Source organism: Mastomys coucha, unplaced genomic scaffold, assembly GCF_008632895.1.
Source record: "Mastomys coucha isolate ucsf_1 unplaced genomic scaffold, UCSF_Mcou_1 pScaffold1, whole genome shotgun sequence".
Taxonomy (NCBI): Eukaryota; Metazoa; Chordata; class Mammalia; order Rodentia; family Muridae; genus Mastomys; species Mastomys coucha.
The window spans coordinates 84,157,657-84,170,832 of record NW_022196891.1 but is presented as its reverse complement, the minus strand read 5'-3'; the positions used below and the strand labels follow the sequence as shown (position 1 = coordinate 84,170,832).

General features: G+C 44.6%; 1 protein-coding gene and 1 long non-coding RNA gene across 5 annotated transcripts in view; one reads left to right on the top strand and one right to left on the bottom strand.

The window, feature by feature from the left end:
- Spata17 (spermatogenesis associated 17) overlaps positions 1-13,176 on the top strand; it is a 229,704-nt gene that overhangs the window by 107,988 nt on the left and 108,540 nt on the right. For all 4 annotated transcript variants that reach the window (XM_031338137.1, XM_031338127.1, XM_031338146.1 and 1 more), the window contains one exon: positions 9,907-10,113. In XM_031338137.1, the coding sequence (XP_031193997.1) occupies positions 9,907-10,113 (207 nt within the window). The remainder of the gene's footprint in view (positions 1-9,906; positions 10,114-13,176) is intronic.
- Positions 422-2,061, bottom strand: LOC116068518. Its single transcript, XR_004109608.1, has 2 exons — positions 1,860-2,061; positions 422-1,545 (listed from the first exon to the last, which is right to left on the bottom strand). It is a non-coding gene; the product is annotated as an uncharacterized LOC116068518 (long non-coding RNA).

The window sequence follows — 13,176 nt, the reverse complement described above, 5'->3', positions numbered from 1 at the left end:
TGCATAATGGGCCCCACCTCAAGCGTATGCGCCTGCATAATGGAGAACTTTCCTGTTTGAGCAAAAGCAAACACTAGAGAGGACACTCGGCACTGTTGCCCTGTCCTGCATTGTGGAAGCTCTCAGTCCTTCAAACATGAGGGGCTGGGGTATGGGGGAAAGAAGCCTGACGTGTTAAGGCCCCTTGGCCAGAAGGCAAGCATACATTTCTGGCCCACGGGGACCGGTTTTAGGGCTCTTTTTCGTCTTCTCAGAAAGAGCCCATTAGAGAGAAGCAAACGTGTAATCGCCATCTGATTATTTGCTACTTCTGCTGCCTAGACAACAGCTGTAATTTGGAAAGAAGAGAAATCCATTCAACACTACATGTGATTGAGATCGAACAAAAAGCAGCATGTGTGTTTGACATCTTACTCCCAAGTTAGTTACTAATGTTTCTTTTAATTAGTAATATTCATATTACTAATAAAGTTTTTTTTAATGTTCCAAATGACAAAGGTGGAGTACTTGTTGCTATATTCAACACCATCTGCAATGACAAGACATGTGATGGCAGAGGGAGTTAGGATCTTTGCCAAAGGCCGGCGGTGGACTAATCAGGGTAGAAACAGGGCTCATGAGGGAAAGAAAGGCATCAGAACCTAATCACAGACACCTTTCCCCGCTTGAGTTCTGAACCAGTCAGAGAAAGATGGAATACATCCGCTTTGTAAGTCCTGGACACTGTCAGAAACGACTTGGATTTTGTGTGATTCTATCATTTCTCCTATTTCCCCCCACTGGCCCCATGGCTGTACACAGAAAGCGAAAGAGGGAGGATGTCTGTCTGCTTCCTACTGTCAGGCTGGCTTCCGAGAGGCGGGAGATGGTGTTAGCCTAGGCCAGAGCACCACCTGCATCTGCTTAGAAGATGATGTTCAGACTAGCGGGAATGTATTTGTGTTCTCAAAATAGCCACATTGGGGGGGGGGAAGCTTGAAAAGTGGGAGATGAAAACAGCTACACAAAACACGTATGGACGTTTTAAAAAGGTGAGAGGTGGGTGAGAGGCAGGAAGGTGAACTTTTCAATATGTGAGGAGAGACTAGCTTCCGTGGCAAGAAGTGGTAAAGACAGGACCATTCACCGACATTGTTATATGGAGAATCGGAGGCCCCGAATCATTTCTGCTGAAGCACCCCAGCATCCTCGCTGTCAGAGCTCTGGCAGTGCTTCAGTGGCACTGGCGACCCGCTGTCATCAGACCCACTGTTCTTTATTCGAAAATGTTCATTTCTCCTTCACACTTGTAGAAGAAGTTGACGAGGTGACTTCTACTCAGTGATTGTTTTCCCTTCAATACTGAAATATCTTGTTCTAGTTTCTTTTTCTTCTTTTCTTCCTTCCTTCTCTTCCTCTCTTCCTCTGTCTCTCATCCACCGATCTCTTCCTTCCTCCTCCCTCCTCCTCTTCCTTTCTGCCTTCCTTCCTCCATTCACGCTGGGCATCTTGGCTCTTTTCAGCCATGGTTCAGCACAGGTTCTTGAACCATGCTTGCTACCACAACTGAACATGGGGACCAAAAAAGAGCAACAGTAAAAGTTTCTCGCACATGCAATGACCAAACATTAACCCCAAATCCAACACACATGAGTTCAGGCTATTTCCGTAGTGCTCAGCTGTGCTGCACTGTGAGATTTTATTCTGAGCACACAGCATCTAGGCCTGGGAGCAGCGTGCCCTCACTCAGTGCAATGCCAGTGGATAAGCCTAAGGAAAATCCGCAGCCATTCTACTTCAGATGTTTCTCTGAGCCTTTCCCGCATTCTCGCTCATCACTCACAGTACAGACACGTCACACCTCTTACAAGTGCCCATACCTCTTGGACATTCTTCTCCAGTTTTGCTTTTTTTGTTGTTTTGTTTTGTTTTGAAATTTATCTTGACATATCAGAGTTTCTTTCCTCAGCCAGATAATAATCCTCGCTGAGGCTTTCTTCCTTGCTATGTGAGCATTGCTTCCTGTGTCAAACTTCAGCTCTCTCTGCTCACACGCCCTGCCATAGCATTCAGTCTTTTGGAATTCTTGGTGTGGAACTGGATGAATGTGGAATGGAATTCTCACATTTATGACATATCTGGGTTTAGTTTTTATGAGTAACTTGCCCCCTTACTCCCTGCTCATCACTGTGTGTGCGTGTGTGTACACACACATGTGTGTGAGCGCGTGCGTATATATATGTGCACACGCGCGCGCGCACGCGTGTGTGTGTGTGTGTGTGTGTGTGCATGTGTGTACATACATGTGCATGTGCGCGTGTGTATGTGCCTGTGTGTGTGTGATGTATACATGCAAATGCAAGCATGTTGAAGTCAGAGGACAGCCTTGGGTGTCTGTCCCCACCTCCTTTGTCTGAAAGAGAGTTTGTTGTTGGCCAGGCTAACTTGCCTGCACACTTCCCAGGATTCTCTGTATCCAGTTCCCATCTGTCTGTGATATCCCTTTGGATTGTAGTTTTTGCCAGCATTTTCGTGGTCACTTTGGGCTATCTCCTAAGTTTATCCTTTAAAGGAGATAGGAAAATCAAGATATTCCAAAATTATGGTCGAATTCAACTCAAATTCTCAACATTCCGAAGATCATTTTTGGCAATATCCTGTGCCACAGTGGCCAGCCTGATGTCTCTTGACTGTGCCCTGGTCAGCCTGATGTCCCCTGACTGTGCCCTGGTCAGCCTGATGTCCCCTGACTGTGCCCTGGTCAGCCTGATGTCCCCTGACTGTTCCCCATGTCTCTCCCTCCCTCGCTCCTTCAGTTATTCTCTGGTCTTGGTGCTTTTCTTCCTTTTTATTACAAAATTCTACCTAGCCTTAGAACAAATTGAGAGCTTTTTGCCTCCACAGTTGAGTTGCATAGCGTGTTCTGTGTCTTTGCTAACCGGCACTGGGAGATACCCACCCTCAGCCAGTTATGCTAAGCCATCATGCGGAGTCTTTGGAGTCCTAACCTCTTTCTTCTAAGAATAGCCTCATGGGATGAAAAGCTTTTGCTATCTCTGTGCATATCTTAGATTTGGCAAGTTGGAAGGTGTCATTGATTTTAATTAGCATTAGGAAATATTGTATTTAAGTTACTTTCTTCTAATTCACATTTCACAGGAAGTGCTTTATGTATAATATTGATGAGAACAGCAAATTCACTTCTAAAAATGCAAGGTTTTTTTTTTACTTAATAAAGACAGCTATTTAAAATATTTCTCTCTGATCATATAAAAGTAAAATAATAAATCTTTGTTTCTTCTCCTTTTAGAAATACTTGAAGAAAACAAAAATTCCCTCACAATAAAACAGTCACACGCCAGTGTCAAGGGAGCCTTCCTTCGCACCTCTACCTTTTCCCTCTGACCAAAGCTCTGAGGGCCCTAGTGATCTCCCCAGACAAGCAGAGCCCCAGGGAGTGCTGGGATCTCTCCCAGGCAAGAAGAATCCTGGGGCAGGGGAAGGGCTGGGATCTTCCCATGAGTCAGGTTGAATGCAGTTGTGCTGCACTACTAAGTTCCTCTGGAGGAGCAGCCAGCCAGCGAGCCCACCAGCCACATGGCGATGTTAGTGGAAAATAGCCCCAGAACGCTGCCCTGCAAGATCTGAGCTCTCGGAAGTCCGCACGCTCATGTCTCAGGTCTGATGTAACAGGCCTTCCTTGGTCTTTGAGTGAAACCTTTAAGAATTCGGCTTCCCTCTTTCCTCGCTGCTCCTCCCCTCCTCCCTTTCCCTTCCCTTCCCTTCCCTTCTCTTTCTTTCTGTTCAGTTCTGTTCTGGTGGCAGGGGTAAGGACGGAACCTAGCACCTGCCCCGTGATAGGGCAAGGGCTACAGCTCAGAGGCAGTGACAAGGAGCCACAAACAGAGGCCTGTGGGAAGTATGTCGGGATCTTAAGGTTTAAGCTAATGTGCTTTTAAATAAGAAGACAGAGTAGCTACTAAGACTACCCAGGCCCCGCATTTTCTTAACCACAGGAAAACAAATAGCACATGTGTGTAGCTAGTGACGGTTAGCGTTGGTGCATTTTTTATTTGCTTTATGTCAGTATACTCATATCAAATACACTTTTTTTAGTGATAGAGCCCAGTGATGAATTCAGCCTGAGATGCTGGGAGGAATCCAGTTGCTGAGAAATGACCATGCTTGCCCTAGGTCCTCAGCCGGGACAGTCTGGTGTGCAGTAGCCTCCTGCACCAGGCCTAGACTGCAGCAGCAGCAGCAGCAGCAGCAGCAGCAGCAGCAGCAGTAGCAGCAGGCAGCTCTCTCCTAAGAGCAGGCCGATTACTTACTGAGTGAGTTTTTGGTGAATCCCCTAGTCCAAGTAGGCCGACACTGCTGCGATGGAGCGCCTTGCCATCCTTGCTCAGCAGCCCCTCCCATGGCAAATCCTCCCTCACTTCCTCCCTCACTTCCTACCTCACTTCCTCCCTCACTTCGGTCTCAGGCCTGCCTTTACTGTTCCAGTCACCAGAACTCAGCTACTGTGTTCTGTTAATGTTTTCCTTCAAACTGCATATGCTTGAGACTTAGTAGAGAAGCACATTTAGGTAGGCCTCCTCTGAGAAGCGTGGACCACCCAACAGTGTTCACGGAGTTGAAAGCAAGAGGACTGAAAATGGTTTTAGGGTTTGTCTCTTTTGGTGGCAGTCTGTGACTTCTATTTGCTAAGTGACTTGACTGCAGTTTCCAAAACCAGAGAAAGGTAAAGTGTCTGAGCTAGCCTGTTCACCTCTGTTCACTCCCAGATCTGAGTTAGCCTGTTCACCTCTGTTCACTCCCAGATCTGAGTTAGGCTGGTCACCTCTGTTCACTCCCAGATCTGAGCTAGCCTGGTCACCTCTGTTCACTCCCAGATCTGAGCTAGGCTAGCCTGTTCAACTCTGCTCTCTCAAGTCTGGGCAAACGACTGTTTCTTACTTAGCGAAGGCTGACACTGAACCGTGAATGACTGCGTTGGCATCTGAGGTATTCATACCCAGATCCGTAGTCTCCTCAGTTCACAGGGATGAGCTGAGAGGAAAGCTCCGTAACAAAGAACAAGACGAGTGAGAAGGCAGCATCCCTCAGGCACACAGGAAACAAAGGTCTGTGTAGGAAGCTGCCTCCCACACAGCAGGTGCTCCTGTAAGCAAGCGCTTCCTTAGCTTTCAGATCAGTCGCGCCTTTAAATCCTTTCCCACCCAGCACTTAAGCATAAGAATAAAAACTGAGGAGAAAAAAAAAAGCCTGCTGATAGATTGTTAGAAATATGGAATAGTTCAAAATACTAATGTAAGGCTAAGGGTGACTGGGTAACAAATGGTACATTTGCTCATTGCTCGACCTGACATAATTAATATTCTAGGTCATGCTTAAGTTCCCATGATGGACGGTCTGAAGTGGGGAATTCAGGGAAAAAAAAGTATATCTATTATATAACTCATTGCCTTTTTTTTTTCTTTTGTGACCAGTCAGAACCATAGCCTTTTAAAAAAAATCAGCTTTCACACCCCATTTGCGGGCTTCACCACTGGGCCACCAGTCAGCAGCCCAGCCCTGCAAGGAGGTCAGTAGGAAGCTATTAGCAGAGCGCCCCCCTGAGAGCTCTGGGTCTTATCGAGTTGAATGTTAGCATGACAGTACTGCAAATAACTCAGGTGTAGGCTCTTTCGTTTTCTTTCTCCTTTTTCAAACAGTTAGCACAGATTTCCCCATAGTGTTGGTCACTCTAGGAAATTATTGCTGAAAATGAAGTCCCCAAAGCTAGCGTGGCAGTGGCCCTTCCAGGCTGTGAAAAATGGGGAGAGGAGAAACTATGCCACAGAGCCTGGGGGGTGGGGTGGCTGGGGCTTTTGTGACTCACAGCAAAACATTCTTCTTAACCAGGGGGATCCTGGAATGTGGCAGTCAAGACAATCAGACATTTAGAAGTGTTTCTTAAAGAAACAATAACTAAATGGCTACTCTAGCAATAAGTAGGGTTTTCACTTGCTGTGGGGAGCCAAGGGGCAAACTGCCTTTACCAAGGTAAGTTAGCTAATATATTAATTTCTAAAATACTGACACCTTGAAGATTTTAAATGATACATTTGAAATTCAATTAAAATGTATTTTCTATCTATATTTGATTTAAATTGCAAAGAGAATACACATGAGGAGGTCTCTATATAGTTGCAAAGTATAATTTAAGAAAGCTATCATGTCTCTCAGTCTATTTGCATCTCCCATCTTGCCTATATATACACGAGCGTGCAAATGCAGGAGGAGATCAGGATTCCTAATGGGCAAAGTTAATACAGACACCAGCAGTTATTCAGGCCAATGGAGATTTTAAATGGTAAATTACAACCTTTAACTAAGTTGCATGAATCTCACAACTTAATCTAGAAGGTGGTGGAAGTTTGGGCAATAAATTAACAGATTGCCAATTAGACTCTCACTAACATAAATGGTATTTCTTCTCTTGTATCTTTTGCAGAGAGAATATGATGTAGTTTTTTTTTTGTTTTTGTTTTTGTTTTTGTCAAGATCATCCTTTTAATCTAGCATTGGTTGTTCCTTCTCATCCTCGGTACCTTTTTGACCTAGAAAAACACCCTAAGAACCGTCTGAAGAGTTATCCCTAGGTTGAGGGCCAATAAAACCATTACAGAGAAACACATACATACATTTCTCGGCTACCATTTGCCTTATTCATCTGCCTATCTACTTTGTGTTTCTAGAATACCAAAAGTGTGTTACCTTAAAATACTTTTTTTACTTAAAAAGTAGAATGTTTTACTCATTCTAAAACATCGTATCACTCATTTTAAGGAATAGATATCAAAGAAGAACCAATTTGAAAATGGTTTTAGACATAAAGTGTGCCTGTGTTAACTTTATTTTATATACAATAAGTTTCAGTCCTTAATGGAAAGTAGAAAAGGTTAAATTTAACTCAAGTAGGCCTTAGCATCATCTTAGAAAGGAAATGAAAACAATATGTTAGACAAAAGGGGTCACATCTACCAATCCCTTTGGTCTCAAGTCTGTGCTCGTGTGCTGTCGCTGCTTTGTAAAGTTATGGTAAAGCAACAGTGTGGGATGCTGCCTCAGTTGAGTGGCACCTCCCAATTAGTCTGGAAGAACTGGGGACAAGACTGTGATGGGTGTAAGGTAGGAGTCACCACCGACTGTGGTGGGTGTAAGATAGGAGTCACCACTGGCGGAAGGTTGGCTTGGAATATCAAGCTTTTCTTGGACAGTTTTCTTTTCTTTTTTTTTTTTTTTTTTAAAATATGTATTTGTTTTATGTGTGTTAAATTGATGTTTTGCCTGCATGTATGTCTGTGTGTGGGTGTCAGATCTCCAGGAGCAGGAGTTACAGACATCTCTGAGCTACCATGTGGGTCCTGGGAATTGAAGCAGGGCTCTCTAGAAGAGAGCCATCGAGCCATCTCTCCAGCCTTCTGGGACAGTTTTTCCTGTCCTAGCTAATAATACCAGGGACCCTGAGATGACGTGTAATCAGGAATGTTTATGGGTTAATTACAGCATAAAAGAAAAGTCTGTTTCTTTTAGGAATAACAAATGTTTAATACATTCTTTATATAGTTCAGTGTCTACAGAGTCACCAATCATTTCATCCTGGAAAATTTTCACTTTTCCCTACAAATGTGAATTTGCATGGAGGATATTTATACATGTGCATGTATAGATATGCACATGTATTTTGATTATGAATCTCTGGAGATCAGATATCACCAAATACAGTTATATCAAAGTAGAGTACTCTTCAGTCTGTGACTCAAGTGACATGAGGTTTATAGAAAATGGACATCTGCTACACTTGGATTTCACGTTTCTCACACATGCATCTGTGGAACCCATATAGCAAGGCAGATGCTGTGCTAAGTCTCGGCTATTCTGATGCAATGTGCGACACAGTCAGCCACAGAGTGTCGAGGGCAACATGACGCTGCAGAAGCAGGGTACCTGATGTGACGTTAAGTGCACAGATTTGAAGTGATAAACAGTGTCCCATATGGGTGTGAAATGAGAGTGGTTAGCCAAGTACAGGACTTAAAATAGATGCCATTTGCTCATATGGGGTGGGAGACAGAAGCCAGCCAGGCCGCGCTGCCCCGCCTCGTGTGGGGTGGGCGCCACTCCAAGGAATGCATGTATGATGGGGAGCTGTGCATACAGGGGAACTGAAGACAGGCATTAGAGAGGGCTAAGGGGGACCCAATAGGGTCAGCTGGGCACTACGCAGCATCCTGAAGCTTATGCAGATCCACACTCAGTCTCCAAGACGCTACCAGACTGCAGTATCACTCTGACTCTGGGCAAGGATGGATTCCCAAGATAGAAATGGTTCACTTTCTGGATTGAGAATCCTCAAAAGACCACCATGGCCTGTGATAGCACGGGATAGCCATGTTAGTGTCTGTGATCCACACAACTGCACCAGGCCATGATAAAACCGGAGATTCATGTAGAAGTATGCGGTCTATACCACTGACTGAAACCTTGGTAATGTGGACTTTGCTGCCTCTGGGGTCCATGTTGATGTGAATAGCATGTCCTGCCACCGAGGCCATGCGGATGTCCGTGCTTTACGCAGCTGCTGAGGGGCACATGGGGGTCCGTGGCCCTGATGCAGCAGAGGGCCATGCTGATGTCTGTGGCCCATGTGGCCACCCGAGGCCATGAGGATGTCCCTGGTTCATGCTGCTGCCTGAAGCCACTTTGATGCTGTGGACCATCCTGCCTCCGGGACCATGTTGAAGTAAGTGGCCCATACAATGGCCTGGCCCTTACTGATTTCCATGGCCCATATTACCACCTGACGCCAGATTGATGTGAATGGCCTGTGCAGCCCCCTGAGGCCCTGTTGGTGTTGATGGTCCAGGCTGCCTCTGAGGACCTTGCTTGGGTCCATTTTCCTACTGCAGGTGGAGCCCATGTTAGTGGTTTGTACTATGGACAGAAAACATGTGGAAGCCCGTGCTCCATGCTCCGGCTGACTGTACAGAGCAAAGAGACTATTTTAGCAGTGGTATTGATGACTGCGGACGCACAGTTGGGAAAGAGGAACATGAGAGGCTCCCATGACAATCCCCAGCTCCACCTTCCAAAGCAGCAGCCTGAACAGGAAACCAGCGAAGAGACCTCTTCAACCGTGATAAAGATGTTCAAGTGTGGCTCTCCACGACTCCTGGCTTCTGGCAGAGGCACAGGAGGGAAAGACCCCGTTCTTGTAAAGGGACAGGGCGCTGAGAATTTGACTTGGCTGCAGCAAGCGTATAGATAACACAAATTGGACTTCCTTATTTTAATTTTAATTTTTATTTTATTGGGGCTGTGGCCACAAGGCGGGTGAGGGCAGACTTTGAAAGACTGGGAACTGAGTGTGATGGGCTGTAAGATGTCAAATTCCCAAAGAGTCAATAAAAACGTTGTGCTGAAAAAAATGCCCGTTGGGTGTATACTGATCAGCAATTCAAATAATCTAGTATTGATGGTGTACATAATTAATACCCTAAATTTGTTCAAACATTGCACACTTGCCTTTATGTAAATGAAGGCATGGCTTTCCCACACAGCTTAACACACATTATGTCTTCATGTAATTGAAGGTATGGCTTACTCATACAGCTTAAAGCACATCATATCTGTCAGGAATACAATATGGATAACTAAAGACCTCTTATTTTTTCTCACACAATTTCTGACTGAGTTTTCAAAACACACTCACTCTGCAGTCTGTAAGGTCGCTAAGATTTTCAGTCTATCCCAGGTACGAAGTTATCTAAGCTCGCCTCTGGTGCCTGACTAAGCAGCAAGGCTGTAGTTTAGAATATTTCTCCCTCAAATGGATAAAAGTTTAATTTCATCTGTAAATTAAAGAAATGTGTTCTTTAGATTTCAGGTGTATACAATTCACCTTTCCGAGAACATCCTGACCCGTGGGAGCTGCGGTTGCAGAAGGCAAAGCCTTTGGCCCACCAGAAGGCCACTGCAGACAAAGGCAAGACCTCCCGGAGTCTCAGCGGCTGGCTGGAGTGCACCAGTGCCCGCTCCTTCCCCCAGTCTGCCAGTCTGCCGCCCATCGACAGGAAGCGCTGTCAGGTACCAACAGCCCTGTGTGAATCTGTCATTCATTGTCTGTCCTCACTGTCCTCAACTCCAACTGTGGGAAAGTGTGCGTATTGTGACATTTGTCACACCATCCAAAACACCCATGCACTGTCCGTTTTTGTAGCTTCAGGGTAGGTAGTGCTGAACACTACTGACTGTCTCCACATTCGAACTCTGTCTTGGCCACCTCGGCCTCTTCAAAGTGCTAGTTGTCTTTGCATTCCATCATGGCTTGTTTCACTTCTCACAGTGTCCCTAAGGCCAGGTAGATTATGTCAGAATGGCATTCCTTTTTAATTCTATCATATATATGTATGTCTCTCTCTCTCTCTCTCTCTCTATATATATATATATATATATATACACACACACATATATATATAACACATATACATATATATATGTATATGTGTGTGTATACATATATGTGTATATATATACATGTGTATGTGTGTATATATATACATATATATATATATATATATATATATATGCCCAACTGCTTATCCAATCATGACTCAAAAGCTATGATCACTTTTATGTTAGCTACATTACAAACCTCACAAGCATACTAGCATGTTTTTGAGTACACATTAGGAAGTGAAACAGCGTGCAAGCATTTTCTCCCATCCCGTGGGAGGCCTTTTTACTCTTGCCATGGTGTTGCACGATTAGCCATGCTTCGTTTTTGAGAGTAGTTTGTTTTTTTTTTTTTTCTCATAAAGATAACTTTGATTAAGAAACATGTCACTTTGAAGTGGTAGCCAGGGAAGAAGGCAAATGGTTCCATGGTATTGGACATTATACTGAGTATAGATTTAGAACATGTGTTGTGGCTGAGATGCGGGACTGCTTCCTAAGAATTGTTATGGTGGCCACGGCTATAATCTGTTATTGCTGGAGATTTGTTTATGTGCTATCCAGATGACTTGACACAACCTGTCCTCAAATGATACACATAGTTTATGTGCCATTGTAAGTGGGACTTGCATTTGAATCATTTAAAAAGTGCCAGTTTGAGAACTGGAAACACTCCAGAGGTTCCCAGCACAGGCAAGGGAAGCCTGACTGTATCTGGAGAGTGTAGAGTTGGGTAGAAAAAGTCCTTCCTGGGCTGCAGGGTAGACTTGGAGAGAGGAAAGAATATTTGTCACAGTCCCCAGAAGGGACAACTTTGTGAACCCTCCAGTATTTCAACTGCAGAAGGCAGCTGCCACAGCTGGTATCAACTTGCAGCTGGATTGAGTCTGCCCTCCAAGCCTCTGTTTATTGGCTCTCTGTGCACATAAAGTCTGAAATTAAACTGCACTAGTTCTCTTAGGAGTGTAGTCAGGGGTCCACGGGCTGTTGCTTCCACTGAAGGTTTGAGTGATCTTTAGTAAGACGCCAAGGAGATCCTCTCAGTTGGTCCCTTCATCCACATGGCTAATTGTTTGCCATGTCATTGTCCTTCCTCAGTGTCCACTCTACAAAGCTGCCACACAGCGTGGCCACTGGCTTCTCTCAATGGAAGCCATCCTAGAGAAAGAGGGAGTAAGCTCTCAAAACAGAAGTTAGAATTGGTATCCCATGGTGTTTACCCTGCTCTATTTTTTTTGAGATGAGTTGGCCTGTTTCTGTTGAGGATAACAGACCACTTGATAATGAACACCAAGCAGGACCTGTTGGGGCCATGGGACCATCCTCAAAACTACCTTTGCCTGTCTGACACTAAGTCAGCCTCTCGGTAAGACCCGCATTCCACGGTCTTATTTCCCACACCTTTATCTGTGGTGTACTTCCTCTGTTCTCGGTAATTATGTCCTTAATTGCCTTCACTCATGCATTTCCTTCTCTTAAAACCACTAACAAAACAAGCCCTATTAACTGAAACTTATACAATGTTTTAGGGGGAATTATAAAACATCTCTAGTGATATAGTTTCTCTTTTCTTGCCTTTCTCTCATGGAATTTCTACTCATTTTCTTTTCCTCGGCTCCTATACCTCACGGTCCCTCTTTTTCTGCATGTGCCCCCATTCTATTCGCTCTCACCTCCTTCCCTCTTCCGTCTTTCTGTAGCATTCTTCCTTTCTTCTTTTTCTGCTGGTCTTCTTCCCTTCCTTCCTTCTGTCTCCCTTCCCTCTCTTTTTTACTCACAGTAAGACTGTTTTTGCTGGCACTGCCTGAGCCACATTTTCTTTATATTCAATGATAACAGAGTCTAAACATTGAGGACACTTAAGGCTGTCACATGCCAATGCTTGAACACAGCATTTGGAATTTGAAAGGTGATTTCTTCGCATCTTAACTCTACTGAGTTAAAAAAGAACTTCACTATTAAACTTCAACAAACACTTTTAAAATACAGGATAACTATTCAAGAACACTGATTGTAGAACAGAAATATATTTGATTTCGTAACCAAGACCTGGATGGAGACAAGGTGAATTAAACACTGTGAAGTTACAGCTGAGACTACTAGAAGGACCTGTAGTATCAGGTTGAGACTTAGAGGGACACACATTCCAAGGATGGTTGTTAGAAGTGATGACAATTTGAAGTTACTTCCATGTGCAGTAACACTAGTGGAATGGGTAGGACAGGATTTGCCTGAGATCTTAAAGGTGGCAAAAAGCAGCAGATGTCAGGTTTACTGACGAAGAAGGTGAGCCATTGCACTCAGAGGCAGAAAACTGAGACTGAAGACAAGGAGCCTGTCAACACTGTGGCAAGAAGCTCTCAGATCAAGCACCCAGCAGAGGAGCTTATTTTCATTCTTTGTTACTTAGACAAGGTTTCTCTGAATTCTAGTAAATTCCAGGCAGATAGATGGGAGACTGAAGTAGGTAGGTGTGCGTGTGTGTGTGTGTGTGTGTGTGTGTGTATGAGAGAGAGAGAGAGAGAGAGAGAGAGAGAGAGGTATGCATGTGTGTGTGTGTGAGTGAGTGAGAGAGAGGTAGGTGTGTGTGTGAGAGAGAGAGATAGAGAGAGAGGTAGGTGTGTGTGTGTGTGAGAGAGAGACAGAGAGAGAGGTAGGTGTGTGTGTGTGTGTGTGTGTGTGAGAGAGAGAGAG